Source organism: Phocoena sinus, chromosome 9 (assembly GCF_008692025.1).
Source record: "Phocoena sinus isolate mPhoSin1 chromosome 9, mPhoSin1.pri, whole genome shotgun sequence".
Classification (NCBI taxonomy): domain Eukaryota; kingdom Metazoa; phylum Chordata; class Mammalia; order Artiodactyla; family Phocoenidae; genus Phocoena; species Phocoena sinus.
Genome location: NC_045771.1, coordinates 52535643 through 52554083, shown reverse-complemented (window position 1 = coordinate 52554083; position 18441 = coordinate 52535643). Strand labels below are relative to the sequence as shown.

The following is an 18441-nucleotide window of genomic DNA, read 5'->3' as shown; positions in this document are numbered from 1 at the left end:
TTCTTGCCTATCCAAGAACATGGCACCAGATATCCCTCCCTCTCCTGCATCATCAAATTCTCCCATTCTACTAGCTCTTTCCTACTATTACTGAATAAACTCTGTTATTTCTCCCATTTCCAAAAACAAAACAATTATCAACACAATTTTCCTGTCCAACGACTGCTATATATCCTTCTGTCCATTAAGCAAAACCACTCAAGAGAATTACCCATAGTCATTATCTTTCCTTTTTCTCCTCCCTTATCTCTTGAACCCATCTAATCAGATTTTCATCACACTTCACCAAAACCACTCTTATCGAAGTCACTAATTACCTTTCCATGTTGTTATATCTAATGTCACTTCTCAATCTTCATATTACTTGACCTATAAGCAGCATTTGACTCAGCTGATCGCCCCCTTCTCTTGGAAATATTTCCTTAGACTTCCTACCAGGCACCACACTCTCCTGGTTTTTCTCCTACTTCTCCTGCTGCTGTTTTTCCATACCCTTTGCTAGTTTCTTCCCATTCCCCCAACCTCTAGACATTGTAGTGCCTGGAGGTTCAGTCTTTGATCCTGCTCTCACTCTTTTGGTGATTTCATCTAACGTCTCCCCTTGAATAACAGCTATATTCTGATGACCCTTAGATTTATGTCTCCAGTTTAGAATTCTCCTTTCAATTCCTGAATCATATGTCCAGCTCCATACTCAACATCTCCTCCCGTTTACCAAATAAGCATATCACACTTAATATGTCCAAACCTGAGCCCCTGATCTGGCTTGACAAACAGGATTTTCCTACAGTCTTCCCATCTTCAAAAATGGCTACTTTGTCTTTCCAGTCACCCTGGCCAAAAACCAAGGAGTGGTCACTGTCTCCTCAATTTCTCTTACAAAATATATCCAGAATATGACCACTTTCATTGCTACCACTCTGCTCTGAATCACCATAATATCTTGCCTGGATTATTACAATGCCTTTTTCTGTCAACCCGTCAATGTTTTATCTGTGCAAGGAATAGAACAGTCTCATCCTTAGTGAGAACACAGATTACTAGGCATTATTACCCACTGTTAATGATGGTCAATTACTGCCATCTTTTGAGAAAGCAATCTTTCAAAATTTAGTAAATGTCTTAAAATTCTGATATTCTTCGTACCCAGGAATCTAATGAAGGAAAACAACTACATAGAAGTTGTTTTATGCCATTTTATAAATAATTTTTATTAGAAAACCTAGTGTTGAAAGGCTACTAGGGAATCACTAGCGCAAACACTGTGAGCATAGTTTTGTAGACTTTTCATGGAGGACAGTCTGACACTACATATTAAATGTGTATCCTTTTTTTTAAAAACATATTTATTGGAGTATAATTGCTTTACAATGGTGTGTTAGTTTCTGCTTTATGATGTGTATCCTTTTTAACTGCAACTCTGTTTCTAAGAATGTAACCTAGGAAAATAATTTTTAATGTGTACAGATGCTTAGTCATAAAGATTGTCAATACAACATTATCATGGAGAAACACTGGAAATAACAGAAAAGCAATTAAGTAAATAGGGTACAACAATTTAGAATTGAATATTCTGCTAACACTAACATGTCATTGAAGATATTAAAAGATTTTTCATAATGTCTACTTAATAAAAGTTCCAAATTTTGCAAAAAAAAGAAAAATATATATGTATGAAGGAAAAAGAGAATAAAGCATACATTAAGATGCTAGCAGGGTGGGAGGGAGGGAGATGCAAGAGGGAAGAGATATGGGAACATATGTATATGTATAACTGATTCACTTTGTTATAAAGCAGAAACTAACACACCATTGTAAAGCAATTACACCCCAATAAAGATGTTAAAAAAAAAAAAGATGCTAGCAGTGTTTATCTCCAGGTAATTAGTTAACTGCTACATTTATTTTACTTGTTTTACTTCTACATGTTATCTAAAACATCTACAATAAACATGTTTTACATTTAAGAAACTAAAGAAACGTTACATATTTAATTTCATGGAAATAAACAAAACTAAATTTGAAATGTATTTCACAAAGCCATCATCCCAAAGTTATTCACAAAACAACCTCAGTATACAAAAAGAGATGATTGGTTGAGCAAATTATTTTTCCATCCATTTAGTGGAAAATAATGAATTCAACAAAATGTTTTAATAAGAGTTTGTATTAACAGGGGAATGCTTCTTAAATTACAAAAGAAAAGCAGGGCTTCCCTGGTGGCGCAGTGGTTGAGAGTCCGCCTGCCGATGCAGGGGACATGGGTTCGTGCCCCGGTCCGGGAAGATTCCACATGCCGCGGAGCGGCTGGGCCCGTGAACCATGGCCACTGAGCCTGCGCGTCCGGAGCCTGTGCTCCACAACGGGAGAGGCCACAACAGTGAGAAGCCCGCGTACCACACACACAAAAAAAAGCAGTACATGAAATTATACAGAAAGAATGGAACAATTATATAAATAAAACAATGCATAGAAAAAACAATTGGAAGGAAATGCAACCAAATGTTTAAAAAATTCACCTTTGAGTGATGGCCCTATAGGATATTAAAATTTTTTGTTTTGTTTTCAGTTTGTTAAGCAGTTTCTTCTGGGTATTTATCACCACATTTCTCAAAAAGAAGTATGCTTAAACTTATATGTCTGGATTTTTTTTTAATTTTAAAATTAATAGCAATAATAAAATAATGGTTATAATTTTGAGCCCTTACTACTACTATTACTACTAATACTACTACTACTGACCTAACAGCTTCACAGGCATTAACTCATTTAATCTTCACAACAATACTGTTAAGTAGGTATCATTAGTATTTCCATACAGATGAGGAAACGGAAGCACAGAGAGATAAGTAACTTACTGAAGGACACTCAAGTGTGATAAGTGGTAGAGACAGGATTCAAATTTAGATGGTCTGACTCCAGAGTTCATCCTCTTGCCCAATGAAACCCAACCCCAACACGTACTTTCCCTTCTCATTTATTTAATTTTCTACGTATGTTACTAAATCAGCCCAAACTTTCCCACAGAGCCGCAAAGCCTTCAATGTGCTCAAACACGTCAGGAACTACATCAATTTCATTTTTTTTCTTAGCTACATCCCGCCTGTGGTCCTCCATCCTCCTGCTCATATCTGGACTAATGGACTCTAAGCTTGTTGCACAGCTGTAATCCTGATTATCTCTCATTCACCATGATCCTTGGAATCCTCTTTGATTCTCTCATTGTAAACCTGTTTCCATATCTCACATCTTCATCTTTTTTGATCTTCTCCCTCTTATTTTGGTGGGACTCAGTCTCCAGTGCCTTCCAAATAAATAATGCATGATGTTCATTTATTTCAGACCTTGCATGTACATTTTTTGAGAACTCACCTTTGATTGCTGGTTTGGACTTGTAAGTACAGAGATCCCTCAGAATTGACACAGCATTGCTCCACTGTCTCCCAGCATCTAGTATTACTAATGAGAAATCGGGTGTTATTCTGATTCTGTTCCTTCCAATGTGACCTAGTTCTTGTTTAAAGAAGCTTTTTTGACCTTCTCTTTTATCTCCACTATCCTAAAACTTCAAAATTATATGACTTTATGTGGGTCTTCATTCATTCATTATTCTGGACACTTGAGACCTTTCAATCTGGAAATTCATGTCCTTCAGTTATGAAGAATAATCTTTGATAATTTCCTTTCTCTATTTTCTCTCTACTCTCTTTATGGGATTCTTACTAGTCAGATGTTTAATCTCCTGGATTAATCCTCTCACAATTTTTATCTTTTCTCTCCTATGTTCTATTTCTTCACCTTTAGTCCTGTTTTCTGAGAGACTTTTTTTCCCCTAACTTTATTATTCAACCCTTCTATTGATTTTTATTGTTTCTAATATTTTTTCTAATTGTTTTCTTTGTATTTTTAAATAGCACTTTCTTGTTTCATAGATGCAGTACTTATACCTCTGAATATGTTATTATTGAGTTAGTTTTTAAAGATTTTCTTCTGTTCCCTTCATTTGCTTTGTTTCAACTGAATTCTTTTCATCTGTTTGTTTTGATCGCCTCCTTTTTTGTTAGATATTCTCCTTAATTATCTGGTAATCCATATTATAAGCTTCGTGCATTTCAAACCTGCTTTTTTCTAACTACTGGAATTCCAACACTCAGCTTTAACAAGATAGGCTCTTCCAACTATTGGTGAAAGAAAGTTTGTCAAGATGAAAAGAAAACATTCCTTCTTCTAGAGCAGTAGGAAAGCAAATACTAATCTAAGTCATAGAATAGTCTTAGAAAACATGATTTCCAACAATAGATTCTTATCCAGAATCCAGATGTGAAAAAGTGTTGCTATGTCTTATAAAAGTAAGTATAGCCTTTAAAAAGTCTGTAATTAGGGCTTCCCTGGTGGCACAGTGGTTGAGAGTCTGCCTGCCGATGCAGGGGACACGGGTTCGTGCCCCGGTCTGGGGAGATCTCACATGTCGCGGAGCAGCTAGGCCCGTGAGCCATGGCCACTGAGCCTGCGCATCCGGAGCCTGTTCTCTGCAACGGGAGAGGCTACAACAGTGAGAGCCCCCAGTACCGCAAAAAAAAAAGTCTGTAATTCTTTTTTTTTTTTGAACATGAGACAGACTTTTATTTTAGAATCCAGGCCAGGAGCCCTGCTTCTGAGGGAATAACATCAGGCAGGAATTCCTTACTAGCCACACAAACTTCTTGGGGCAGGAGAGAGTTGTATTTCTTGTAAGCAGTGGGAAAAGCACTGCCATCTCAACTCATGCTTGTGCTGTGAGTTCAGAATTTGCCAATATCCAATATCTAGAATATTCTGTGAGAAACAAAAAGTCAGTAATTCTATTTAGTTGCTTTACTTAATAATCTGTTATCCTATTAAAATATTTAACAGACATATCTGTTTTCTGTAAAGCACAAATAATTGTTAAGCCAAAAGAATATCTCTGGCACTTCCATCTTCTTCCATGTTTATAGATGTAAAACAAAATAAAAGGATGACTGTTGGACTTGCCATTATAAAACAAAGTTGTAGAGTTAATATCTTTTTAAGCTGGTAAACCTACCTTCTTCAGCCCCACACCACACCCCAGTTTTCTGAGATATCTGGAGCCTCCATCTCCAGAGTCTTTCCCAGGTTCTGCTTCCCATTGCAATTAGGAGTCAGCTTTTTCCACTTGGTTAAGTCAGTTACCACTTGTCCATTTTTGTTACATCTTCCAAAATTTTATTGATGTCTCTTGTCTGCTTTCTTCTTGTAAGCTTATTACACCCTCACTGTCATTATAACGGAGGAAAGATATATGTAAGGGTTGAATCTGCCAGATATGTATGCAGGGCATTTGAAATGTTTCTTTTTCTGTCATGCTCATATAATTTTTATGATGGAAAATTATTAGAGTAAACCTGAGCTAAGGAAATCTAGGCCATATGGGTATGAAATTGACACCAAAGATAGAAAATTATATCTCTCCATGTCTCAAAACTCTAGCAATAAGTCCTTAAAAGGTGCCCTTTCTGCTCTCACACATTTCATTCTATTCCATTAGCTGTCATTTCCTTACCTATCTTTCAATTCCAAGGGCCATTTCCATCTAATGTGCAAATGGTAATCACACCAAGTCAAACTACTTTATTTTGGTTCCACCAAAATGCCTTTTTTTCTTCACAATACCAGAATGCTACAATTAATAATGAGTGAGAGTGGTTTTTAAAAATTGTAGCAGAACTAAATAACCAGCTGAATGCTGTCACTTTCAAAACTGTCTTCTTGAGATCCTCTTCACTTATGCCAGTAATACTGCAATGGTTGAAAACTTTGTTAAACTTTCCCTTTTGGAATTGCCTTCAGAGATGATTTATGTGACACATGAGAAAACCAGTCTCATTATTCCCTAACCATATCTTCAAAATAATAAATAGGCCAATCACCCATCCTACTGAAGAGATGATTGTGAGTGGCTGTTGGCTACTTTGGAGATTCAAATTTTCCTGTACTTACTGATGTTATGTCACCACTAAAAAAGATTCCCAAAATGTGCTATAGACTTTTATAGCAATCCTCCTCAAAAGATCTAACATTGCTTTGAGCAATAGAGCTGTTATTGTAATAAGTGCAATGCCTTCCTGTGGTGACAACTTTGAATGGGACAACTCACCTGACTGCACAAGTTTTGAAAAGCTTATTTAAAAAGAGCTTCATCATCTCATAGTCACTCCTCAAACTGGCTTAAATGAGCAATAAATGGAAAGAAAACTAATCAGGATCTTGACACTATGACCTGACCCAGAGTTAGTGTCTATATTCTAAGAGCTAATAATCAAAACACAAAACTGCGAACAGAAAAGTTAAGGATGGGGACTTCCCTGGTGGTGCAGTGGTTAAGAATATGCCTGCCAATGCAGGGGACACGGGTTCGAGCCCTGGTCCAGGAAGATCCCACATGCTGCAGAATAACTAAGCCCATGTGCCACAACTACTGAACCTGCACTCTAGAGCCCGCATGCCACAACTACGGAAGCCCACGCACCTGGAGACCACGCTTCGCAACAAGAGAAGCCATCACGATGAGAAGCCCACACTCCACAACAAAAAGTAGCCCCCACTCACCGTAACTAGAAAAAGCCTGCGCGCAGCAATGAAGACCCAGCGCAGCCAAAAATTAATTAATTTTTAAAAAAAAAAGTTAAGGATGCTTTGGTCTCCTATTCTCTTAGATTTTAGAAAATAACCTCTAGGGAAACCTTTTAGGGGTGCATTATCTTGTGGAAAATTACTGAACTTTTTGCATTTGAAAATATGCAAAAGGAGATAAGAAAGCCAAGGAGAAAGTGTCATATATATCAGCTGTGCATGTCTATACTCCAAACACAGAGGGATTGATTATCTAAGGCCTTTGTATGTGGCACCTCTTTTCACAATTATCTGATGAACCATTGTATTCCTCTCAGTCTAAATTCAGCCACCAACCCAGGAAAAGGAAAAATAGTGTTTTCAGTGCTGCTTTTCATTCATAAATTTCAAATTATGTTTTTATAAAAGAGAAATCAATGCATAATGGTAGGCTTCATGTTCAGTTACTGGGGAATAAGCAGAGATCCTGAAACAAAATAATCTCTATTAATACCCACATGCAAATGAAAAAGACCAAACATATATCTACAAGGCTGACATATCTCCCACATGGCACTGTCTTGTTTTTGCTCTAATTTTAGGTTTCAGTATCAAATGAATTAGGCATTTGGAGGGAATGTTTTAATAAAACTTAAGCATTTCTCTTGCTTATTAAATAAAGAAGGTGGAGAAGAAAGAATCTATGAATATTCTATTCAGATCTACTAAGAAGTATAAAACTGTAACAATTAGCAGGGACTCCATAAATATTAAAAAAATGCAATTAAATGAAATTGAAGTGGGAACTAGAGGTTGCACAGGACATTTCTCAAAATGCTTGAGAGTCATGTGGGGTTTTTCTTATACATAGGGGCCATGAGGAATGATATCAGGGTTTGAAAGCCTGAAAAGATGACTAGCAATTCAAACAGTAGGTAAAACATTTGTCATGGCGAGAGGCTGGAGACTAAGAAAACTGGGTTATTACAGTTCAAGCAGAGAAAACCCAAAACACATACAAAAGGTATGGGCAAAAAAAAAAAAGAGCCATAACTAAACATGGGAAGTGGTTAAGAAAGATGTTGGGAGCCTCACTTTCCCTCCCATATTCCTCACTTTCATGTGAGGGCTCAGCACTGGGTTCTTTCCTGGATTCCTACCCTTCTCCCTGTCTTGAAGGAATGAGTTGACCTGGTTAGGTATACACTGGTCCACATTTCTGACTTGGGTAATGTTAACCTTGTAAAAGATTGTAAACACTGAGGACCTCCTCTCTTTTCTTTTCCTCTCTGCTCCAACCAATGTGAACACGGAGATTCTGAGAAACTGTGTCCACTCCACAGACCAAAATCTGTCCTAAATACCAGAGTCTAGACGTTACTGGAGGACATGGAGACAGGAAGCATTAATAGGATCATCTGGCCTTCTCACTAATGCATGATGTTTTTATCAGAAAAAAAACAGTGATTCTTTGCTCTCCAGCTTCCTGTCTATCTCTCAGTACTTCCAAACTTGGGTAGGTCCTAGGAAACTTGTTCCAAAAAAGGTCTGGAGAACAAAGGATAATTGAGCAATAAAAAAAATAGAAAGAAGCAAAAAATAGGTCTTTAATATTAGCTGAGTTTGAAGAAACAACAGCATATTTCATTATAAAAAACCCTCCACATCAAGGGCTGTAGTACTGGGGTACTGATTTGAACCCAGAGAAAAAGAGTCAGAGGCAAGTAAAAACCAACTGGCTTTAGTTCTTCCCTTAAAGAAAAGTAAAGCAATGAATTGCTGCTTTTGAATTTAGAACATTAAGATGAAAAACTTTGTTTTTCACTTTATAAAGTGAATGTGTTGGATGGATTAAATCACCAAGGTCCCAACTACTCACCAACTCTAACCTTAGATTTCTCAATTTATGATCAATGTCATGATAGACAAATCCCATTCACCCCAAACTTTAGTTATCCAAATGGCACATGGAAGAGTATACATGGAAAAGTTCTGTTCCAGAATAGATGATATGTCAGACCCTGGACAAGTAATCTACCTTCCGTGAACTTCGATTTAAGATGGGAAATAACCTAACTCCCTAAATTAAAATAAGAAAACTGAGAGTCAGAGAGGTTAAGGGATTTCCCAGAACTCGTAACCTGTTAGTAGCCATTAAAATGTCAAGAAGAGGGGGTTCCCTGGTGGTGCAGTGGTTAAGAATCCTCCTGCCAATTCAGGGGACACAGGTTCGAGCCCTGGTCCGGGAAAATCCCACATGCCGCGGAGCAAATAAGCCCGTGCACCTCAACTACTGAGCCTGAGCTCTAGAGCCCATAAGCCGCAACTACTGAAGCCGGCACGCCTAGAGCCTGAACTCCACAAGAGAAGCCACCGCAGTGAGAAGCCGTGCACCACAACGAAGAGTAGCCCTGGCTCGCCGCAGCTAGAGACAGCCCGCACGCAGCAATGAAGACCCAATGCAGCCTAAAGTTAATTAATTAATTAAAAAAAAAACTTCAAGAGGCCTCCAATGAGAACAATTGGCAGGCCTTTCCAAAAAGTAAAGCTGGAGACTTACTTCACACTAATACCTATATAAATTCTACATGGGTTAAACCGACAATTATTAAAAATAAAAACATAAAGTAGTAGGAGAAAACTTGAATGACTACTTTCCTCAATTTCCTCAATGAAGAGGACCTTTCTAAAACCAAAACTGAAAATACATCTAATAGATTTTGCTACATAAAAATTTAAGTAGTCCTTTTGACAAGCTACACCAAACTCAGTTAATGATAAATGACACACTGGTGGGTAAAGAGTGAAAGGTGAATTCTTTGTAGAAGATATAGGATGGCCACAACATATGGAAACAAAGATAATATTATTTGATCATGAATTATAATATAATACCTATAAAAAATTCATCATATATTCTTCTGTGTTTCCAGACTTGGTGACAATCCTGTATATCAAACAAAGAGTTAATATTCTTAATGTGTAAGTCAGCAAGAAAAAGGTGAACATCCCAATAGAAAACAGGCAGATTACATGAAGAAGTGATTCATAAAATGCCTACAAATGGTCAATAAACATATCAAAAGATATGTTAAAACTTTTCCAGAATCAAAGAATAAAGAAAAGAATATTAAAAGAACAAAAAAAAGTAACCTATCATAGGCAAGGATTTTGAAAGATTAATGAAGTTATAGGAACACAGACTAATATTGAGAGAGTAAATTTTGTTTCTTTGGCCGTGCAGCATGGCATGTGGGATCCCAGTTCCCCAACCAGGGATCGAACCCACGCCCCCTGCATTGGAAGTGCAGAGTCTTAACCACTGGACCTTCAGGGAACATTTATAGATAGAAGTTTGACAATATGCATCATAAATAAAGGATGTATCTGAATAAAATAATTGGTCAAGAACACTAATATACATGAATAATGATATTCGTATTATAATAGCAAAATATTAGGAACAATCAAAATATCCACTAATAGCTTAATTATTAAATAAATTATAGAACAATCATATATTGGCATACTATTTAACCACTAAAAATGATGAAATGAATCTACTTTTAATATGGAAATATTTATAAAATGAAGTTAGTAAAAAAAAAAAGGCAACAGAACAGCACAAATACTGTCCTTTTTACGCATGTAACAAGGAACACCATTATTCTGTTTTAGCAGTTGGCAGCAGTCCAGAAAGAGGGCAGGCCGTGAGGAGAAAACCGAGAAAACATAGCAGAAGAGGAATACCCGGAGGCAGAGATGTTCAAGGGACTTCCATTTTCACTTTTATTAAAATAAAATATCAAAAATAGAATATCAAAAATATATTCATGTTAACTGAAGCATTATTTTAAATTTCCAAGGCATGGAAACAACCTAGGTGTCCACTGACAGATGAATGGGTAAAGAAAATGTAAATGTATCCATGGAATATTATTGAGCCATAAAAAAGAAGGAAATCTTGCCATTTGCAACAACATGGATGGCCTTGAGGACATTACGCTAAGTGAAGTAAGTCAGATAGAGAAAGACAAATACTGCATGCTATCACTTTTATGTGGAATCTAAAATAAAACCCTAACCTTTCTTAGTCCCACTTTTATCTTTTACTTTTTAAAAAATGTATTTAGGGCTTCCCTGGTGGCGCAGTGGTTGAGAGTCCGCCTGCCGATGCAGGGGACGCGGGTTCGTGACCCGGTCCGGGAAGATCCCACATGCCACGGAGCAGCTAGGCCCGTGAGCCATGGCCGCTGAGCCTGCGCGTCCAGAGCCTGTGCTCCACAATGGGAGAGGCCACAACAGTGAGAGTCCCGCGTACCGCAAAAAAAAAAAAAAAAAAAAAAAATTATTAAATTTTTTTCTTATGTATTACACATAATTTTATTTAAATGTATACATTTGATGTATTTATTTCATCCATTGATTTATTTATAAATACACAGTGCCCTACATATGTGTAATCTAAAATTTTACTTTTTAAATAAATCTTTGTGAAAGACCCTGCCAAAATAAGTGACAAAGGAAATTTCTACATGAATGTATACCAAACTCACATATTTAATAAAATTGTTAACAATTAAACTATTTAGTAGAATATTCAGTTTTCATTTGCAAATATATACAATTAATGGTAAATAACACAAAACTATTTTTTTTTAAGACAAAACACAGTTCAGCAACATGACTACATGTTCAGTTCTCAGGAAGATGTGAGAATTTAAAGGGCACCTGAACCCATGAAACTTCAAGTCTTATTATGGAAGCAAGAAAATACAAAGAACAGATCTCAGCACTATGTATTGAGAGTCACAGTAAATGGAACTGATGGTAGGCACATGGAATCCACAAAAAGAAAAGATCTCGGTGAATTAGAACAATCATTTCAGGATTCACCAAGGGGATAAGAGTTCATTCTTAGAATATAGACAGCATGTTAGTAGGATGGAGAGAAGCAGAGAAAGACATTTCAAATGAGAGGAATAACAAAAGTGGAGTTGTGGGAAGGACAAGGCTGCAAGTAACTCCAGAGGTAGTGAAAAGATAAGCCTGCCTAGACCTGAGGACTAGAGTTGAGGAAATAATACTAACAGCTGGTGTTTGTGGAGGGCTTACTGGGTGCCAGGTACTATGCTAGGTGCTTTACATTCATTAGTAGCTCACTGAAGTACATAATCCACCAATAAGGTAGGTATAAATATGATCCTTTTTGGTAGGTAAGAAGCAGAAGCCTAGAGAGGTCAAGTGGAAGCCCAAAGTTCCCCATTTGGTCAATGACAGCACCAGATTCATTTCCAGTAGGTCTTATTCCTGAGTCCACACTCTGAACAACCACATCCCTCTATTAATGGAAAAGGGTAAAAACAGGCTACTGGGGGTTTTATCCTCTAGCAACAAGATGGCCAATGAACATGAAAGGACTCTTCAAGATGAAAGTCCTATTAAAAATAACCTAACTGCAGTAGGTAGAGGGTTAGCAAAGGAGATTCATGATAAAAAAAAGTCTCTATTACATGCATTAGAATGAATTTCTCCAATTTAAGGTAGATTAGTGGAATTCCACATATTCATCTGTGTATTATCATTATGAGAACATCTAAAAGAGAAGATAACATGGTAGCTCATGAGCATTCTAAAAAATGCCATTATCATCATAGTCACAGATGATATGTGAATGCACTATCTATAATCTAAAAGGGAAGAATAACTTCTACATTAATTTTAAACCACTTTCTTTAAATAATGTAATTACCAATAGCTTAACTAAGAATGAAACTGCAGCTTAATATCTAAGAGTTATAAACAGCCATAATATGACTACAATTTTGACAAATATTTAAAATATTTACTTTTTAATAGGTTGCATATTGTTTCACTTCCCTATTCCAATTTCAAAAAGAAGTACTTCTCTTTGGTTTTAATATAAGCCATATTGTAGCGATGAAAAGAATGGCATATTTGATTTATATAATGCACATACATAAAAACAGATGAAAAGAAGTATCTTTGATGCTAAGGATGAAATTATTTTCCCTGGGATCTCTTGTACTTCTAAATTGTACACATACTGATGAAAAATTTTCCACAGTGTCCACCCACGTGTCGATATGTGTAGACGAGCACGGATAGATCTGAAATAATATAAATGCTCTCCTTAGTAGGTTGCGTATATCTTTATTCAAATAGAAAAGGAATGTACATTTCTAAGTGTACATTTTTTATAATATGGAATACTACAACCTTACCATGAAGAATAGAACGTTCCTTATCCATATTTTCATATATCTGTGTTAATGTACACATTTAATAAAATAATGACTGAATTACTCATGACTTTCCCAACAGTTACTTCCCTAATACGCATGTTTCAGATAAGAAATGGCACTATTGTTTGAAACTGCAGATTTGAAAAATGCAACCAGCACCAAACATTTACAAAGAGAAAAAACAAGTAAGCTACTTGAAAAGTGACCACTGCACCAAGAAGTGTGTTTCATCCACCTTCTTGCTACCAGTAGCAACAAATTCTCCCTTCTACAGCTGTGGTATATTCCATTCCTTAGAAGGCTATTAATATCCTCAAAATTAGATCTGGTACAACACCCAGAAAATAGGAAGAAATACCAATGAATGAACAAGGTAACCAGGGCCTAAAACACATCAAACACCTTGAGATTGGGTTAGAAACACATTTTAGTGACACTCAAGAACAAGACATTATCTTAAAATCATCAAGACTTCCTTAATTGTGGCAAAATGTCAGCCTGACCTGAACAAGTTCAAGAAAGACTTGAATTTGAAGATGAATACAGTTACTGATGGAGCCATGAATCTTTCTTTTTTTTCTTCCCTAAGAGAGGGAAAATGCAAAACCAGTCAAGAGAAATGAGGACTGAATGTGTATGTGGGTAGAGATAAGCATATTAATTTCCAATTTCATTTTAAAAGCCTTCAGATCAAGTACAAAGTTAGAGGGACTACAGCAGAGTAATCTATGAATACATATGTAAAATAATGTTCCACATAATGGCCTTGATACCTATAGAAGCTCCAAATTAAACAAACAAAACAGGTCTTCAAGTATCAGTATTTAATTTCATTTCAGCAAAATACCTTATCAGCATAACCCACTGATTTGAAAATAAAACAAAGTTTACTTCTTCCTCTTTTTTCCTGCAAAATACTCTGGCTAATATACCATATTTGTAAAAAATCATATAAATTTTTGAAGCCCAGCCTCTGTAAAACAGAAGTTTGAATATCTCCTTTTTCAGAGCCTATTGAATAAATAGCCAAAAATTGGCAATAGGCTCTGATTTATGCAAAATCAACAAAAAACAGTGGCTCCCCTAAAGAGGTACTTCTTCTTAGATTGGGGAAATGGTTTAGACAGCAGAGCAAAGGATACAAAATAGATATGACTCAAAGAAAGGCTCTACCACCAATTTCAGCAACACAAGCAAAAAATAAGTAACAACAAATTGCTATATTTATGTAGAAACAGATGTTATTTATAAATATATTTTGGGAAACCAGAGCAGAAACACTATTCTCTTTATTCAAATAAGAAATCTACATTTTTATTTCTTTTCTTAACAGATTTGTTGCTAAGAAAAAAACCATTTCAAATGTAGTTTGGCTCACACACATACATGCAAAACAACTGAAAATAAGAGGAATGTTTTTCCTCCAAAGGTCAGAGGGTGAAGTAGGATGAAAGCCACACTCTGCTTATTCACCAGAAGCAATTAGCCTTATCTGGAAGAATAGATGAAGACAGTCACCTCATACTTTACCCAGGTTAGCTAGGGAAAAAAACACGTATAATTTTCCAGAATTTTATAACAAAGAATAAGGGTGAAAAGTATTCACTTGTATCTCTCAATAAAAACATAATAATTCCAAAAGTAATCTTAAATTTCACATTCAAATACGGTTGAGTTGTGGGAAATGTGTACCAATAAGCATTAAAGACAGATTGAAGATAAAATTAGTACAGTATAATGTACGATGCATGAATATTAAAACATTTTCTAGGTATGTTTTTTAAAAATACATACCAATATGTATATATAAATAGTATAATTTTTCATAAACAGACACACACACACACAAATGAAATCTTAAACTGGTATTATATTGGCACCACCTATGTTAGTGTAACTACCTTAAGGTCATCATTTAAATAACTAATGATGGCAGTCATGACCATGCTTGCTTCCACCCATCCCGAGATAAGCAGAATTCTGTGTTGGCCCCCAGGATTCTTACCCCATGATGTGTGCACCCTGCATAATCCCTTCCCCCTGAGTATGGGTAGAAGTGCGAATAGGGTGGGCTATCACTCTCATGATTATGGTACGTTATATGGAAAAAGGGATTTTGCAGATGTAATTAAGGTTCTTTATCAGCTGACTCTGAGTTAATGAAAAGGGAGATAATATGCCTTGGGCCTGACTTAATCAGGTGAGCACCTAATCAGGTCGAGAAGCAGCAGCAGAAGGTCTCCTGCAGGCCAGGAAAGAACAACAGCCATGCTATGAACTGCCAATGAAACGGACTATGTAGCGAGCACCTGAGGGTGATGTCTAGGAGCTGAGAGAGGTCTCCAGACAACAGCTAGCAAGAAAACAGGGACCTTAGTCATATAATCTGAAGTTCATTCTGAATTCTGCCAATAACCTGAATGACCTCAGAAGAGAACCCTGAGCCTCAGATGCAATGACCTCCCCAGCCAGCACCTTTATTCCAACCTGAGCAGAAGACCCAGCTAATCTGAAAATGGTCTCCTGACCCACAGAAACGATGAGATAATAAATTGTGCTCTTTTAAGCCTCTACGTTTAATTTGTTACACAGCAATATAAAGCTAACCCTAATCAAAATTCAAATTTTCTCTTTACCAAATCATCTGCAACAGATATCTAATAAGCCTGGATGTCTGGGGAAGTAGTAGAACCACGTACAGATATATGAAGATATTGAAAAAGACGATTTCAGCAACAAACATGTTGATCCAGAAATGATTACAGAAAACCTGGTCCGTTGAGAGGTAGCAATAAGAACTGGAGGTGTGGGGAGAAAACTCATGAAAGAGGTCAGGTTCAGGAAATATCCTCAGAAACATAAGTGGGAGAATAAAAAGGACATTGACTCAGGCTTGGATATGCCCACAGTTAGAGAAAGAAGTGATATCAAAGAAGTAGGAGAGAAGGAAGGATGAATTAGTATTTTTTTTAATTAATTAATTTATTTTTGGCTGCACTGAGTCTTCATTGCTACGCATGGGCTTCCTCTAGTTGCAGTGAGCGGGGGCTACTCTTCATTGCGGTGCACGGGCTTCTCACTGTGGTGGTTTCTCTTGTTGCAGAGCATGGGCTCTAGACACATGTGTTTCAGTAGCTGTGGCACATGGGCTCAGTAGTTGTGGTTCATGGGCTCAGTAGTTGTGGCACACGGGGCTGTAGAGAACACAGGCTTCAGTAGTTGCAGCACGTGGGCTCAGCAGTGGTGACTTGCAGGTTCTAGAGCGCAGGCTCAGTAGTTGTGGCGCATGGGCTTACTTGCTCCGCGGCATGTGGCATCTTCGTGGACCAGGGATCGAACCCTTGTCCCCTGCATTGGCAGGTGGATTCTTAACCACTGCACCACTAGGGAAGTCCATGAATTAGTATTAAGAAGAGTTCTGAGGGTGAGAGAATCAACCTTTTCACGTACTTAGAGAGAAGCCAAGGACAAAAACGGGCATCAAATTAGAAGACGAGTATGTTACTGGTAATGTGGGAGAGAGCAGATTCAGTAGAATAATACTGGCAGAAACCAGACAGAAAACGAAAAAGTGGTTCATTATTTTTTCTTTTTTAGAGCGGTAATAAATACTGGATAATAATCACCACAACCATTCTATAAATGAATATACACATATGTATGAAGAATGAAAAACATTTCAAGTATAATCCTATTATCTGTTCCTGTTCTTGAATTCTTCAATATTTGGAAAGATGTGGGATTATAGCTACCCTATGGGAAACTATTTGTTTTCTAATTTAGAATTCCTTCTCATAAAGTTGATTATGCTACCATCCTCTGCAGATCTATAGTCTTGGGAAAAAATTTGGAAATGGCCAGTTGGATTAAGAAATGTATGCATGCAATTACTGGGTAGAATAACAAAGACGTATATTTCTGTTCATGTAAATTTTTGGACCTTGCTTATAAATGGAGACTCTAGCTTATGTTTTTATCCAGTGACTTTGTAGTTGACAAGGCAATGAATATGTCTGACAACCATAAGCTAACATGTTCTGGAATTTATACTGTATATTAAAAATGTTGAGAGAATGAATTAATTTTTTAATAATTTTTTACCCTAAGTCAAAATAAGCCAATTGTTCATGGGACTTGTCCCTTTATAGTCTATATTCTCGCTCACAGAATGAGATGGAATATACTTATCTTTCCAAGAGATGTGGAGAATGCTATAAGTCATACTTGCCAGGGACTGAGCTAAAATGAAATACAAGATGATATCTGATTTCCCAAGCCTCCAATCAGGTGGCTCACAACTCCTGAACATTTCCATGTCAGATGAAGTATGTCACAACATCCAATGTCCACAGGGTGAAAAAAACTGCTAATGAGGTATAGTGTTCAGAATTAATCCATTATCTTGGTTTTCCAAGTTGTCCAACAGGCACTGAAGACTTCTCAATACTGGCACAATGTTTCCCACTGAAAGCCTTAGAGAGATGGAATACATGATTATACCACACACAAAAAATTTAAAATACCTAGTTTCATAAAAAATCCCAGAAGAGTGTGTATATGTATGGTAAGGATGAGAGGTAGGGTAATCATCCAAAAGCTTCTTTTAAAGAGAAAGATGGTGGGGAAATATTAAATCATCATTCTTCACTGACCAATGACTGGGTTGAAAGGTTAACACATAGATACAGTCATGAAATAAGCTCTTATCAATGGGCAAAAAAAGGATAAAAGAAATCAGGGCAGACCTAATGGAAATTAGACAGCAGGGTGAAAAGAAAAATTAATACACGGCCCCTCACCTTTCTCTCTCTTTTCTTTCTTTCACATGTGAATCTATGCTTTCGGTTTTCATTGTTTCCCCACATAATTAACAGAGTTAAAACAGGTAATTTGGTAGAACGTGTGGGATGGAGTCAATGAATAATAAAAACTACACTCACATGAACCTCAATTTAAAACACTGTAATGGTAGCTACATATTTCTAATTTTTAAAATATCTCAAATTCACTGTAAAATTACATTATAAAAAGTGCTATACTCCTTGATCCAGTAACCCCATTACTTAGAATTTTTCTTGAAGAAAAAATCCTCCAAAAGGCTCTAATACACAAATATGTTCATAATAGCATCATTTATAAGTTCAAGTCCAGAAATAATATACATGTCCAATAAAATGTTAATTCCTTTGCAAATTATGGAACATCAGCAAATTAGATCATATGTAGCCAAACTGGATGTGCAACATATGGAAACATTTACAACAAATGTTAAAGGAAGTGGGCAGAATACAAATTCTAACTAAATATGATGACAATGACATAAAATACCTGTGTATATATGTATACATATATATATTTATGTGTGTGTCTCTATATGTGTGTGTACACACACACACACATGCACACACACACACACACACACAAACCCTCGCTGGAAAAGGACAAGAAACAAAGAGGGAAAAGCCAGTTGTTTTCTTTGGATAGTAAGATTGTATAAGAGGTCTTTTTTTCTTTTTATTTCTGTTGTCATAAATTGTAGGCATCTTTTATAAAACAATCATTC

General features: G+C 36.5%; 1 protein-coding gene across 3 annotated transcripts in view; it reads right to left on the bottom strand.

Moving 5' to 3' along the window:
• ADAM22 (ADAM metallopeptidase domain 22) overlaps nucleotides 1-18441 on the bottom strand; it is a 238855-nt gene that overhangs the window by 121417 nt on the left and 98997 nt on the right. The window contains exon 4 of one of the 3 annotated variants that reach the window (XM_032643824.1): nucleotides 3373-3459. The exons of the other annotated variants lie outside the window; for them this stretch is intronic. Coding sequence (XP_032499715.1) covers nucleotides 3373-3459 — 87 coding nt within the window. The remainder of the gene's footprint in view (nucleotides 1-3372; nucleotides 3460-18441) is intronic. 3 annotated transcript variants of the gene reach the window in all.